Source organism: Rattus rattus, chromosome 2, assembly GCF_011064425.1.
Source record: "Rattus rattus isolate New Zealand chromosome 2, Rrattus_CSIRO_v1, whole genome shotgun sequence".
Taxonomy (NCBI): domain Eukaryota; kingdom Metazoa; phylum Chordata; class Mammalia; order Rodentia; family Muridae; genus Rattus; species Rattus rattus.
In genome coordinates, this window is record NC_046155.1 from 8,457,206 (window position 1) to 8,471,469 (window position 14,264).

At 48.3% G+C, this 14,264-nt stretch overlaps 2 protein-coding genes across 3 annotated transcripts; both read left to right on the forward strand.

The window, feature by feature from the left end:
* The first annotated feature begins 4,478 nt into the window (after positions 1 to 4,478).
* On the forward strand, positions 4,479 to 6,693 carry LOC116890890 (interferon-induced transmembrane protein 2-like). 2 transcript variants are annotated; one of them, XM_032891504.1, is made up of 3 exons: positions 4,479 to 5,275; positions 5,438 to 5,605; positions 6,232 to 6,693. In XM_032891504.1, the coding sequence occupies exons 2-3, from the start codon at positions 5,447 to 5,449 to the stop codon at positions 6,397 to 6,399; spliced, it is 327 nt and encodes a 108-aa protein (XP_032747395.1). In that variant the 5' UTR covers positions 4,479 to 5,275; positions 5,438 to 5,446; the 3' UTR covers positions 6,400 to 6,693. The 2 variants fall into 2 exon arrangements, with proteins under 2 accessions (XP_032747395.1, XP_032747396.1); XM_032891505.1 differs by lacking the exon at positions 4,479 to 5,275 and having other exon boundaries at positions 5,341 to 5,605.
* Positions 6,694 to 11,418: 4,725 nt separating this feature from the next.
* Positions 11,419 to 12,630, forward strand: LOC116893623 (interferon-induced transmembrane protein 3). Its single transcript, XM_032895336.1, has 2 exons — positions 11,419 to 11,789; positions 12,326 to 12,630. The coding sequence occupies exons 1-2, from the start codon at positions 11,541 to 11,543 to the stop codon at positions 12,488 to 12,490; spliced, it is 414 nt and encodes a 137-aa protein (XP_032751227.1). The 5' UTR covers positions 11,419 to 11,540; the 3' UTR covers positions 12,491 to 12,630.
* Positions 12,631 to 14,264: the final 1,634 nt, after the last annotated feature.

Consider the following 14,264-nt stretch of genomic DNA (forward strand, 5'->3'; position numbering starts at 1 on the left):
TGAGGGACTGACCCACCACACACACACAGAAGTCCTGTACTTCGAGCTGTTTCTCAGGACTCTCTTGGTTTGGAGATTTTCCTGTGTATCCTTTGAAGCCGGCCTTGACATGCCCCTCTCTGTTTTGATTTGGCAAACTATGTTATTTAATTCTTCGGTCTTTGAGATGTATATTTTAAAATAAAAGATTAAATTTAAAAGTTTTCTTGCTTTAGGACCTAAGGGTATTCCTTTCATGAGTTAGATAAGCTAGTACAAAATGTACTAGTTTAGAAAGGGCCAGTTGGCTTCACATCTTGCTTGTAGCTCAGGTTTTTAATAATATTTGCAGAAAAGCTAAGATCTGCCTAATTTTCAAATAGCCTCTTGTGTTTCTTTTGTAGTGAGGTATCTCCCCCAAAATTTAAGTATCAAAGGGACACCCCTTATCGTCTTTGGCTCATGGCTAAGATTTTCTAATGTAAATTACTGCATCTGCTTCTGTGTGTGTGTTCCTGTGCCCCCACCCCTCTCTGAGGTCTTATACTGTAGCCCATTCTGGCTCGCAACTCATGGCCCAGGTTGGCCTCCTACTCATGAGCATCTTTCTCTCACAGCCTCCTTACTGCCGGGGTTACAGATGTGAGCCACCATACGCTGCCCCATCGTGTTTTCTTTCTCTGATTGCTATGGCTCAGTTTTTGAAATTAAGCTTTTGTTTCTACATTTTTCTAACTCTTGAGGACATTAATGTTACAGAAACTTGGTCTTGGATGAGTGTGCATCCCCATGGGCTAATAAAAAAGCAAATATATATTTTAAAAAAAGGCAATATTTGGTCAAGGATCTGGCTGCATCTGAGTGGTGGTCCCTCAGGGAAAGGGAATACCTCAGGCTGCTCACAGCAGTGCTAGGCTGTGTCTCTGGACACATGGCTGACACAAAGCCGAGAAAGTAAATCATTGCATGTTGGGTATAAGCATCATTTCAGCTCTCATAAATCTAATTACTTGATAAAATTATTGACCAAAGTCATTAGAGTCAGGTCTTACCAGCCATCAGGGCATATTGACCTACGACTCCAGAAGACACTGGGGTTACTTCCTGTGCTATATCTTTATGATACTATTATATTCTATTTACTCTGTCTATAAACAACATTGCTTACTGGCCAGCAGTAATATTACTGAGGCAGAATTTCAGCTTTATGTTACGTCTATACAGGAGGAAAAGATAAAAGAGGGCTCTACTTAAGAGGTTTGAAGAAAAATAAGTGCTTGGATAACTTGAGTGCTCCTAGAACCCTTAGAAATGTAGAAGACCAAGCCAGCGTGTTCAAGTCTGTAGTGAACAGAAGCACATTGAAGCTTGCGAGTCTCATGAAAAGAGGTATCCACGTCGAGCCCTTAGCCTTGGGTACAACGAAGGCAAACTGTCCCTCGGAGTACAGTGGGCAAACACGCTTTATCTGTTACAGAATTCCCTGACAAGAAAGGCAACCTCAAGACAGCCAGGCCTCCTCGCTTCTGTTGACTTCTGAACATCTTTCTAATCTCTTTGGTGATTCATACCCATCATTCAAGTTAAAGTAAATGACGGGCTGTCGCTAAATCTCTAGATGTCTTAAAGATCAGGTACCGTGGAGAATCTTCTCTACTCCAGACTTCTTCATGTGGAAAAGCCATACGGTTTGGGATCTGTTAGCAAACCTGGTCTGAAGTGCAGTAAATCTGGTGTGCAGAGCAGGAAGGTTTCTAGAAATTACGAAACGGCACGGTTCACAGAAATTGTGAAAGGGCAGCTCTCAGGTTTGCCTGTAGGTGATAAACAGCTCCCAACTGCTCTCTTCCCAGTTTTCACTAGAAAACTCAGGTGGGGAAGGGTTGAGGGTTCTGATCTCCAGACGGAGACCAAGGACTGACTGATCACACCAGACCGACGACACGGCGGAATCTGGACTCCATAAAAAGGAGGCGTCTAGTGCCGGGATGGTAACAGTCTATCCAGTGATCTCAGCATTCAGTACTGAGGAACCCTCAGAGAATCCCCAACTGTCCCAGGGCTCAGCACTGCTCACTCCCCCACTGCTGGTGGAGCCTCCCTGAAATGCCTTCTGTTTATCCTCCCAGTCATCTGTCTGGATGTGGTCTTGTACCTTGCTTCTGCAGTTTGATTTAAGGCCAAGACTCAGCTCAAACCTGTGACCCTGCTTGTCTCTGTAGTGGTGTGTGCTTTCAGTGTTCAAACTTGGGAAGCAGGGGCAGGTGGATCTTTGTGAGCTTGAGGCCACCCTGGTGTACATAGACCATTCCAGGCTATCAAGGATTATAACAGGGACAACCCTGTCTACAGGGAGGGAGAAAAAGAGGGAGGAGAGAGAGGGAGAGACAGAAATAGAGACGGGGAGAGTTACACACACACACGCGCGTGCGCACACACAGAGAGAGAGAGAGAGAGAGAGAGAGAGAGAGAAGATTCATCTGGAAAATGACTGTTAGCAAAACTGACATAGCTTGTGAATTTATTATTTATTGTCAGTCAATATATTTAGAGACTGTGGGAAGATGCAAACATTCCTACCTGTTTCTGGCATAGCTCTTTCACAACTCATGCACTCTGGCTACACAGACAGACCTTGTGCCCCCACCACGTTTCAGATGAAGAGCCGTACGTATGTACGTACTGCAGTGGACTGATCTGAGGCTGCAAATAGCTTTATGGTAACTGTGTAGGTAAAGGAGGTCCTGACCCCCGGGGGCCAGATAGTTCCTAACAAGACTCAGATGTGTGTAGGAGACACCGTACCCTCTCTTCCCTGCCCTCAGGGTATATCTTGTTGGTGTAAAATCTACACAGTTTTCTCAGCACCTTTTGGCCAAGGGAGACACAGTTATAAGATGGGCTAGGGTGAAAGGCATTGTCTCAGTTTCCTTTCATTCCTGTTTTCCCACTAATTGGATCCTTCCTCAATCTCTGTTGCCAGAGTATGAAGCCAGCTACAAGAAGTGGACACTGCATTTTCCGTCTGGCTATATGTTGGCTTGGCTCTAACTTTGCTTACCAAGTATCTCTGGGATTGTAAAGCTGGTACCTCTCCCCTTCAGCCCAAGCTGAGCATACGGTGCCTACTTTTCATGCAGGTCTGAAAAGTAGCAGAGGGGTCTGTGCTACTCCCTTGGGCAGTGGCCACGTGGAGAAGCTCATTCTACAGCATGTGCTGCCGTGTACAGGGCACTCCTGATAAACCAGAGCTCTTACCCAGAAGCGCAGTCGCTCCTGCGCACGCCCTCTTATGCCAAGCTATGCTGTCAAAAGAAGAAAGCATTCGAAGTGGTTCTGCAGTCTGAAGAAAATGACCACACAACTAAAATATTTTAGCCAACAAAAAGTTTTAGGTTCCCAGAACCTATAACAATGACCCAAGCTTTCAGGTCCAAGGTGTCTGATACCCCTTCCGGTGTCCTCAGGCCTTTGTACTCATGTTCACAAACACCCCCAAAGACACAGAACATTCAAAATTATAAAAATAAATCTTTTTAAAAATTATTGATGAGGGCTGGAGAGGTGGCTCAGCGGTTAAGAGCGCTGACTGTTCTTCCAGAGGTCCTGAGTTCAAATCCCAACAACCACACAGTCGCTCATAACCATCTCTAACAGGATCCGATGCCCTCTTCTGGTGTGTCTGAAGACTGCTACAGTGTACTTATATATAAGTCTTAAAAAATTGCTGAAATATAAGTGCCGTACTTTATTTTAAAATTATCTTCACCACCCCCTTACTGAGTATATTGGTTAGCTCTGAGCGTCAACTTGACGCAGCCTACAATCATCTGGGCAGAGAGTCTTGAAGAGGGATTCTCTGGATCAGGTTGGCCTGTAGGCCTATTTATGAGGGAGTGTCTAGTTTGTTAATAGATACAGGAAGACCTAGTCCACTGTGGAGAATGCCATTCTCTAGGCAGGGGTGGTCCACAAAGTGTAAGAGAGGAGAAATCTAGCTGAGGGCAAGCAGGTAAGTAGGCATCACACAACCGATGCATCTCTCTGCTCCTGACTGCAGGTGTGCTGAGACTGCCCGAGTTCCTGCCTTTACGTTCCTGGGACGATGTGTGTTTACCTGGAGTTATAAGCAACTAAACCTTTCCCCTGTAAACTGTTTATTGCCGGGGTATTTGTCATAGCAGCACAACTGGAGCCAGAACCGAGTCTTCAAAACCAGAAGGTACTTTCTATGCTAGGCACTTGATGGGTACAACCCACCACGAGCAACAGGCCGCTGGTCCCAAAACTGCCTTAAGGAAGATCCAGCACAGATGTCCAGGCTGATAGGACAAGTCATCCTATCCTCGGTGGCCTTGCCATGCTGAGGACTACTGGTCCTGGGCCTTCTGAGCACACAGCAGGAGCAGGTAGTCTAGGATCTGCGGTGTGAGGAGAGGGCCAGGGCCTGGGGGTGGGGACCGTTCCAGGATCTTAGTGTCTGTCAGTCAGGGGGAAGCTGAAGAGCGCATTCAGAACTTGCTTATTTCTTTCCCATCCTGTTTCTCCATCTTTCCGTCAGGGTGTACTGAGGCAAGAAGAAATAATTGCAGTGTCAGGAAGGTCTTGGTCAACCCGGCATTGCAACTCCTGTGGCCCCACTGGGTGTGGTCCAGACCCATCCATCTTTCCCCCCCAAACTCCAAGTCTTTTAGTAAAAAGATGAAGGATGAGAAGGAAAAGTGGAATCACACGAGTAAGTTAGGCTAGCACGGGAAGGACTGCTCCCACGTGCCTGGAATGAATCATGCAGTCTCCCAGCCTGTAAGCAGAGCCCCGGCCAGAAAGGCACCGTACTGACGATCAGTCCTGGCACAACAGGGCTGACTGATTTGTAGCTCTTCCGCCCTGGTCTGAAGCAAGTCAGCCAGTAAGAGGACATGGATTCGTGCAGAGAAGCCTCCTATCGTGAGGACTAGCCTTGGGCACCCGAGGATGGGATGGTAGAAGGCTTCAGGGTTCCTGGCTAGGGAAATAGCTGCTGTGAGTATTGGCTTTGGGCTGGGGAGACTCTCGGGCCTGGAGAAAAGCACTGGAATAAAATACTTTTATTCTAAGTAGGGAGGTAGAGTGTTAAGTCCTGAATTGGGTTCCAGTGCAGAAGGTTCTCCGGATCTCTGCCCTTCTTGAACCCTGTCCTAGTGTGATTACCATTCAGTAATCTGTTTCCACCTCCCACTTCTCAGATAGTTCATTGGTTTGCAAACAGGAACAGAAATTTTGGAGAAAGTAGAACTTCGAAGAGGCCATTGAGGAGGTAAGGGTGGGGTGGGGTGGGGGTGGGGGAGTGTGTGGGTGTGGAGCTATCCTATGTAGCCCATCCCCAGGCATCTGGATCTTACCTCACAAATGGTTCTATAAAAGTGCCCATGACTCCACCACTCATACGAGCTTCTCTGAGACCAGAGTTTTCTTTAAGCACAAAAACATGGTTAAAGAGGATCCTGGCTCAGCTCCGGCGCCATCCACTGTGGTTTACATCAACAGTGACACTATCCAGCCGGATTATGTCGCCTGGTCCACATTCAGCACAATTTTCCTGAACAGCTGCTGCCTGGGTTTCATTGCCTATGTCTACTCTGTGAAGGTGAGTGTTGTAGAAGGCATGTATGAGGTTATGGCTCCTCCTGCCCTGGACAGGACAGGGCACCTTGGATATGTGCAGCCCGTGTTTTTGTATTTGTGACCCTCTGTTTGGTATCCTGAATGTATTAGACTGTGTAAATACCATATAGAATGTATATGTGGGTTGTACGTTGGAGACTCTCCTATGTAGGCAAAGGGAGAGAATGCCCAGAGATTCTGGGATGAGATTGTCTTCACTCTAGTTTAGAGGAATTTGCTCTACTGTTTAGTTTCTTTTTTTCAGAACTGAGGACCGAACCTAGGGCCTTGAGCTTGCTAGGCAAGTGCTCTACCACTGAGCTAAATCCCCAACCCCTAGTGTTTAGTTTCTGAAATGCCCTTTCACCCTGCAGCCTGGGGTACCAGGCTGGGTACAGGTGAGACTTATAAGAAATGACACCCCCATGGTGAGGTGAGCAGCCAGCACTTGGGTCTGCTGGATGGTCCTAGTGTGTGAAAGGGATAGGGGTCACTGACCTGAGGAAGGAGATTGCACTGGGCAGGAAGGACAATGAGGGAACTGAGGCAGAGCACCTGGCTCTCAAAGACTTGCTTTGAGGTCACCACTGATCTTCTTGTCTCTTTCAGTCCAGGGACAGGAAGATGGTGGGCGACATGAATGGGGCCCAAACCTACGCTTCAACTGCCAAGAAACTGAACATCATTGCTGTGGTCATCTCTGTCGTCTGCTTCATCATACTTATCATTTTATACAGTGCAGGGATAGCAAGCCTATCCTATAGCCGATATAATTAGAACCTACTAGATAGGTACTAACTAGTTAGTTAACTAATTATTAATTAACTAAACTAGTACCTAATTTAGTTCCTTTAGTACCTATTAGATATAAGAGTAGGACTCCATGAAGTATGTGTTCTTGATATCAGAGTCAATGGTCTAAATTTTCCCATGCACTGTCTTCGTGAAGAAAGTGTGCATGTACACCCCCTTCATAGATGCCCCTTATCCTGGTCAGAGGCCTTGACCTGTCAGTTTACCTTCCCACATCTGTTTGTTCTCAGTGGATTCAATAAAGTGCATGTAGTAGCCGTTGTGCTGTGACTCCTTGTCCCCTGACTGGTCCTGTACTAAGCTTACTCAAAGTTTCCCTGACTTCCTTCTTGTTGAAGAGGAGTGGGGGGGGGCAGGGGTGTGGATAGAGAGGGGGTGGGTGGGTGGAGGTTGTAGTGCAGGGCATCCACACCTAAGCAGATTTCCTCAGGATGGAGACAGCAGCTGACAAGCATCCTGAATAGTGTCCTCTTTTACTTAGCAGGCACAGACAGGCAGTAACTGAGCATTGCCTACGCCTGGCTCCATGTCCCTAGAGTACACAGGAAGGGTGTAGAACTGTGCACTAATGAGTTTTAAGCCAGGGATAGAGGACAAGGCCCAGGGTCCTCCCTTTTTAGGAGGAAGAAACCTTGACCCAGACAAGCTGTGTTCAAGATCTCTATGGAGGTCTCCCACTTGGATTCTGACCCTTCTCTTCTCACACACATCTTACAGGTTTATTTCAGGTCAGGGATGGGCAGTGGGAAATGAACACTGAATCTTCAATGCTAGGTGCCATGGCTGATCCAGTGTACTTCAGATCCTGAAGTAGGGTGGGGCATATCTTAAGAGACCTCTGCAACCTTCACCATTAGTTTGCTTTCAAAATTCACCTGTAGGCATACATTTTTTGCAACCTACTTTTAATAAGGGCTCAGCCTCTCCTCTAACCCACCACCCAGCAGAGGCAGTGGAGGAGAAAAGTTATTAGGATGGGGGAAGTGGTCCTGTTCAGTGATAGTTCCTTAGGGGAGAGCTCAATCTTCTTGGGCAGCAGTTCAGTCCTGTAGCCAACACCAAATACGACTCAGCAGCTGCAGACTGGTTCTCTAGGCAGGCAGACACCAGGCACGAACCAGCAGCTTCAGTCCAGTCCTTTCAGCAAGCAGACACCAGGCACAAACCAGCAACTGTAGCTTAATCCTGAAGAAACTTTCAGGCTTGCCAAGGGGCCTGAGGGAAGGCTGCAGAAGCTGCAAGCTTCTGCAGGAGCCTCACAAGCAGTTCTTGGTTGAGTTTCTCTCAATGGCAGTGTTATCACAAGTTGAGCTCAACAAGGCTATGCAAGGCGAACCAATACATGTGTGTCTTCAGTGAAGAATAACAAGGCAGTGCAAACCACAACAGTGTTCAGTGCTCATTTCCCACCGTCTGTGGGGGTCATATCTACACTCCTTCATCAAGCACTCTTTCACGTGTCTGCTATATCTAAACATCCTTTCACCTGTGTCTGCTTTAGGAAAGCAGTCTTTTATGTGTTTGCTTTAGCAAGACATCCTTTCACCTGTGTGCCCCAGCAAAACAACATTTACTATAACTAACTTTCCGAAGAACCATAGGTTTCCACTTCATTCACCTCTCCTCTTCCTGGATGCCCTGGAGCCTGCATTTCCACCTCATTTTGGGCACCCCAAATTAGAAGTCTTAGGAGCCCCCGGGGTTGGTACTGTCTCCCTGTGTTGGTATGTAGGTTCTAGTCCTGGGGTCTGAGATAATGTAAGGCCCCAAAACTCATCTTGTGAGGGTAAGTGGTGTTAGAGATGCCCACTTCACCAAGGTCCAGGCTTCTGGAGCAATATCAGTTCCTTCACTGTCTTGGGAAGATGAGCCTGACTTAGGAAGACAGAGACCCTAATAGCAGTGGAGACAGGATCCCACTGGTAGAGCTGCTATCATACTGGAAGGGAATGACCAAGTCCAAGGGAAACCAAGACCTTTTCAGATTGCACCAGGAAGGAACAAGAGTTTTTTAGAAGAACCCAGGATGCAATTTCTACGAAAACTCATGGTCCTGGGGTGAACTTCACAGTGCTCATCCTCAGTCCTGGGCCTATGACTGAAGAAAGGTAGAGACTTCAGGACGAGGATCACAGTCTCTACCGCCACACTTCGGTCCTTCCTAATGCTTCGTATGAGCAATGTGTGGGCAGGTATCCTGAGGGCACGGAAACCCCAGACCTGTTAGGCGCTGGTGGACACAGGAGGCAGGCCATGATCTCTAGAATGAGCATCATCCTAACCACTTGTTTGTGGTAGAACATATGAGACTAGATATGCCTAGTGTTTACAGCAACCCACGAATGAGTCCACAGTGGGGCTGCTCGGCCATGAAGAGTCCTTCCACTCACTTCCCACTCACCAAATGTGTAAGAGCAGAAGCAAGGGAAGTCATTATAACTTCCCATGGTGTTGGTGGCCTTCAGGGCAAGGTTGGGTGGTCAGCTGGTTGGCAGTAGACTCCAGGTTGTTCCCTATCTGATGCCAGAGTGTAAACAAAACAATGTCTTATCCTGAGAGGACAGCAGAGGAATCCCCCCACCCCTGACCTACACTGAGACAATGGGCTCCTTGCAGACCCATCATTAGGAGTCCAGTTGGAGATCAGTCCCAGGTATCTGATGTGAATCTGAAAGGTAAGGGACACTAAATCAGAGACGAGGCACACTGGCTAGAACTGTCCCTTGACAGCAGATCAAGGGCAGAACCCAACAGGTAAAATGTCAACAATTGTGCATCATGGGTAGAAGTGGATCATCCTGGATGGAGCAGAACGCTGGCCCTGACCTTTGCTCTTGCAGCAGGGTTTGTCAATCCCTGTCCCTCTGATGATCCCTGGGGCAACAGAGATTGCCCTTAGCACTGAACAAAGAAGATAGAGAAATCCAAAGATCGAGTCTCAAGGAATGTCCCCTATGGAAAGGAGAAAGAGGTCTTCTGTTCAGCTAACTTGGGGGGCCACATGAAGACAATGACTAGGGTGAACATTCACACAGGGCTGAATATAGCTCCCCACCTCTGTGGGTGGAGAGATGAGTCTGGGGATTGAATGCATGTGAAGGCCTTGATATAGCATAGCCTTCATGGCTCACCAAGGCCGCCAGGCGAGAGGAAATAGGATCCTAGTGACTGAGAGAGGCAGAGAAGTTTGAGATGACCATTAACTTTCAGGATGGTCTCTGTCATGGCTGTGTGAAAATCCAGAAGCAAGTGTACTTGCTTTTAGGAATATTGTGAGACCATAGTAAACAGTTACGGCTGAAATTGGATATTGTTAACTATTTGAAAAAGTTATACCAAGATCCAGTATTCCTGAAACCAGATCGTGTTGTGACCATAGTATGCCACTTGCTATCATTTACGAGCTCAGGGGTCATTTATATTATTTTATCTCTCACATGGCTGAAAGGCAACAGGAAGATGTGTGAAGAGCAGCATGGTGTAGGCCTTGTTGAAGAGGTATTCCACAGAACACAAAGAAATAACCTATCAGAATCCATCAGAAACCACCACTTTCAGGCTCCGATCAGAGTCCGCACAGACAGACCAAAGCCCTACTCTGTTACATGGTACCCCTGAGGCCTGGCAGGAGCCTCTGTGAGGTAGGTATGTCCATGACTTTTTCACAGATGTTGACTAAACCAGCACCAGCAAATAGGATTGCAAAGAGGGGTGTCTGTCGGAGACACTGATGTCCCTGTGAAGAACTCAGGAAATACTGAAATGAGTAGAACCTGGAAACTGGAGAAGCCCCAGCCCCCAAGACTCAGCTCTAGGAAGGATGGGTGCTGCAGAGCTCCTTGCAGGAGGTCTAGTAGCCTGGTCCTTACAGAGCCACCAAGATAGAACGTGGGTACAACTCCTAACAAAAGAAGATAGGCCAGGCCTCCCAGTTATCAGGGAAGGACACTAAACTGAATCCTCCAGTATGGTCAGGAGTGGCTTTCCTGGCCACAGCCCTCACCCCACCATACGTTTGAGAAAGCTTCTCTGGCATGATGGAGGCCCTTGGTGACCATCCCACTAGCACTAATAAATTATGATAGGGCAGGAGGGGAAAAGAGTTGGCATAGCACAAACATGCCAGCTCAGGACCATGAGGTCATAGCCAAGTGACTTAAGACCATTTAGTTCTCGGCTTAGGGCAAAAAGAAACACAGAGAAGTGTTAGCATTTTGTCTAGGCTCTGCCCCACAGTTATCCAGCAACAGCCAGGTGTGCTTGACTTACTTTAAAAGGGGTTGTTCACCCCCTCCTCTCTCTTTTGCTTTCTTGTTCTAGTTCTGTCCTTTCCCTCCTGCTCCACCTCCTCTCCCCGTTCCCCACCACCTCTGTCTCCAGTGCTCATGGCTGGCTCTACTCTCTCTCTCTCTCTGCCTTTCTGTCTCTACTACCCTCTTAACTCCCCTCCCCATGCCCTTATTAAACTCTATTCTCTACTATACTGTCCTTGTTTGTCCTGTGGCTGGTCCCTCGGGGGTAAGGGATGCTTCAGCATGGATCCACAGAGGCACCCCCTTCCCCCACACCTGGCTACACGTCTACCAGAGATATTCCTTCTCCCTCTTTACCTTTCATAAAACACAACAAGAAGTACCGTTCACCCCAATGTCAACTTGAACTGAAGCCAGTAGAACTGGCCTCCATAGTGAGTGCAGTGGGCTCTCTGGGCACTCTTTATCGCTGAGAGAATAGAGGGTTTTTGGGGGCCTGGCTGGGACTTTGATAAGGGATAGTGAGGTTCTATCTGCAGCTGTTAGCATGAGCTTGGTAGACTCCAGGAACCCCTCACTCATAAGCACCGAGGTTTGGGCCCTGGGACAAGTCCTGACTTGGATTCCTGGCCGGGAAGTTCCCCTGATTCACAACCCTTCCTGACATCCTGCCCTGGAGTAATTTGATCCGCAGGCTTTTTAGATCCCCGCCTCTCAGAACGCAGACCAGTTTCATTAAGCCAAAATTCAGGAAAAGGAAACTTCGGAGAAACCGAAACTGCTGGAGAACAGGCCGACAGAGCCACAGAGCTCTCCATCCTCTACCTTTCGCTGCTGCTTTTGCTCGGTACCATGAACCACACTTCTCAAGCCTTCATGAACGCTGCCACTGGGGGACAACCCCCAAACTACGAAAGAATCAAGGAAGAATATGAGGTGTCTGAACTGGGGGCACCCCACGGATCGACTTCTGTCAGAACTACCGTGATCAACATGCCCAGAGAGGTCTCTGTGCCTGACCATGTGGTCTGGTCCCTGTTCAATACGCTCTTCATGAACTTCTGCTGCCTGGGCTTCATTGCCTATGCCTACTCTGTGAAGGTGAGTGTGCTAGAGGTGGGGGTGATGGTGTAAGGAGGTGTGTGTGAGCCTGAAGTCCATCAACCCAGATGGCCCCATGTGTGTGCGGGGGACGGGGTGGGTCCTTTGTTTAAAATAAGTCTGTTTGCATTCTTCCTTCTGTGGGGTGTGTGTGTGTGTGTGTGTGTGTGTGTGTGTGTGTGTGTGTGTGTGTGTGTGTGTGTGTGTCTTAAAGACTCTCCCGTGCAGATGCAGGGTGAGGCTGCCTGGGGATTCTGGAGTCAGACTTTCCTAGTGCAGTCGAGAGGAATGCCTATAGTGCCCCTTCACCTTACAGACTGGGATGCTGGCCTGTGTGGAAAGTGCTCTGGAGATTCAATAGTCCATGGAGGGCTGAACAACAAGTGCTAGGGCCTCCCGGATGATCAGAGTATGTAAAATGTTCCTGACCTAAGTCGGGGAGATGCAGTCCACAGGGAGTATGACAGGAAAACTGTCAGAGCATTTGCCTATCAGCTCCAGGGCCACTGACCATCTATCTACGTGCTCTGCTCCAGTCTAGGGATCGGAAGATGGTGGGTGATATGACTGGAGCCCAGGCCTACGCATCCACTGCCAAATGCCTGAACATCAGCTCCCTGGTCCTCAGCATCCTCATGGTCGTTATCACTATTGTTACTGTCGTCATCATTGTTCTTAACGCTCCTCGTCTCCAGACTTGATAGAGGATTCTGGTTTCTGATCCTGACGTGCTCCACCATCTGCAGCTGCATCCCTCCTTGCCCCTCTGCCCCTCCCGACACGCAGGTGTAACACTCATCTATCCACAATGGATTCAATAAAACGCACTTGATAGCCATCATCCTTGGACTGCTTTTATTCATCCTACCCCTCAATCTTCCTCGATCTGAGGTGGGCGTGTAGGCTATCCTCAATTTGGTGGTAGTTTCTGACCTACCTTTGTGGACATTTACTGGCCAAAGTCCTGAGGGGTATTTTGGCTGCTCCAGGCAGGGAGAACCGAAGCTTCATCTGACCCTGGCTCTATATCTCCAGGGCACCCAGTCCAGTTCAGAAGTGGAGGATCAGGCCTGGGTCCTTGTTCTTCAGGAAGAATACTCTGACCCAGGAGAAGATGGTGTCACAAGTTCCATGTGGGCTTTCCAGGATTCGCAGGGTGCTGTGGTGGGGGCCTGGTGTCCCCTGCTGGTCCCATAGCAGCGTTGCAGTTAATTCCCGGTTTGCCCTGGAGCCCCCTGCCGGCATTCTGCATATATGTGGCCAGATGACACTTCTACATCCCCCCCCCCCCCATTCCCTGACCCTATCTGCTAAGGGAGAGTGCCGATCATGCCCTTGGGACGGGGCGGTCCTAGGACCCACATTTCCACTTCACTTAGGCCATTGAGTTTATGAGTCTCCCGGGGATGGATCAGCGCTGTCTGTCTCTGTTAGTGCTGGGGTCAATCATTCATCTCACGGGTGCCTTTCCAAGGACACTTATTTCTGGTTGCCAGAGGCAAGCACCTCAAGAGTTGCCTGGGTCTTCTCCCTGTGTCTATTGGACTCCATTTGTCCTCCTAAACCATTGTGGTGGGTTTTAATGTCACCACAATAGCCAGGGCAGCACGATGGATCTGAAGTACCTTGGGTGGGGGGAGGCTCTGTCACGGTTACAGCCAGGAATTGGGAGTGGGCGTGGTGGGTAGAAAGGAGTGGGGCACTTTTGCAAGTTAAAGGATTTGGGTTTCTTTTGCAAGTTAAAGGAGGGTGTGTGGAAAGAAGGTTTGGCAAATGTGGTTACAGACTAACTCTGAGGAAGGGAAGGTGAATAAAATAAGGTTCCTCTGCTGGTAGGGGACCTCCCTCTGGGGCAAGCAGCTACACACTTTTATAAAGGGATCTTGCCTTATTGGGGGATTGGTTGAGTACTAAAGGGGTACAAAGGAAGCAGGATAGAGATCTATTCTGTCTTCTTCACTGAGAGTTAAGAAACTTGATAAAGCCAAAATTGCCTTCATGCGTGTCGTAATACTTCCTGGGTTTTTTTTTTTTTTTTTTTTGTTTGTTTGTTTGTTTCACTGTGTAGCCCTGCCTGTCCTGGAACATACTCTGTAGATCAGGCTGGCCTTGAACTCTGAGATCTGTCTGTCTCTGCTTCCCGAGAGCTGAAATTAAAGATGTATGCCACCCCTGCCTGGTTCCTATCTTAGTACTTAACAAACTTACTGTTTTAAGACGTCTTGTCCTGACATTTTTTCCTGGTTGTCAAGGGTCAAACCTTACCTCCTTTACAGAAGACCTTAAAGGGGAAGGAAGCTCTCAGGGCAGAGAGGGCAGTGCTGGGCTTCTGCTCCGTTACTGCAACTGCAGTATCTGATGGAAGATGATCCTGGGGACTGGGCAGGGCTAACAGGAATTGCTGAGGGACAGGCAAGTTTTCTGTACAAAACCCTGGTTAAAAATTGACCTGGCCCACAACTCTGCTTAGGGAAG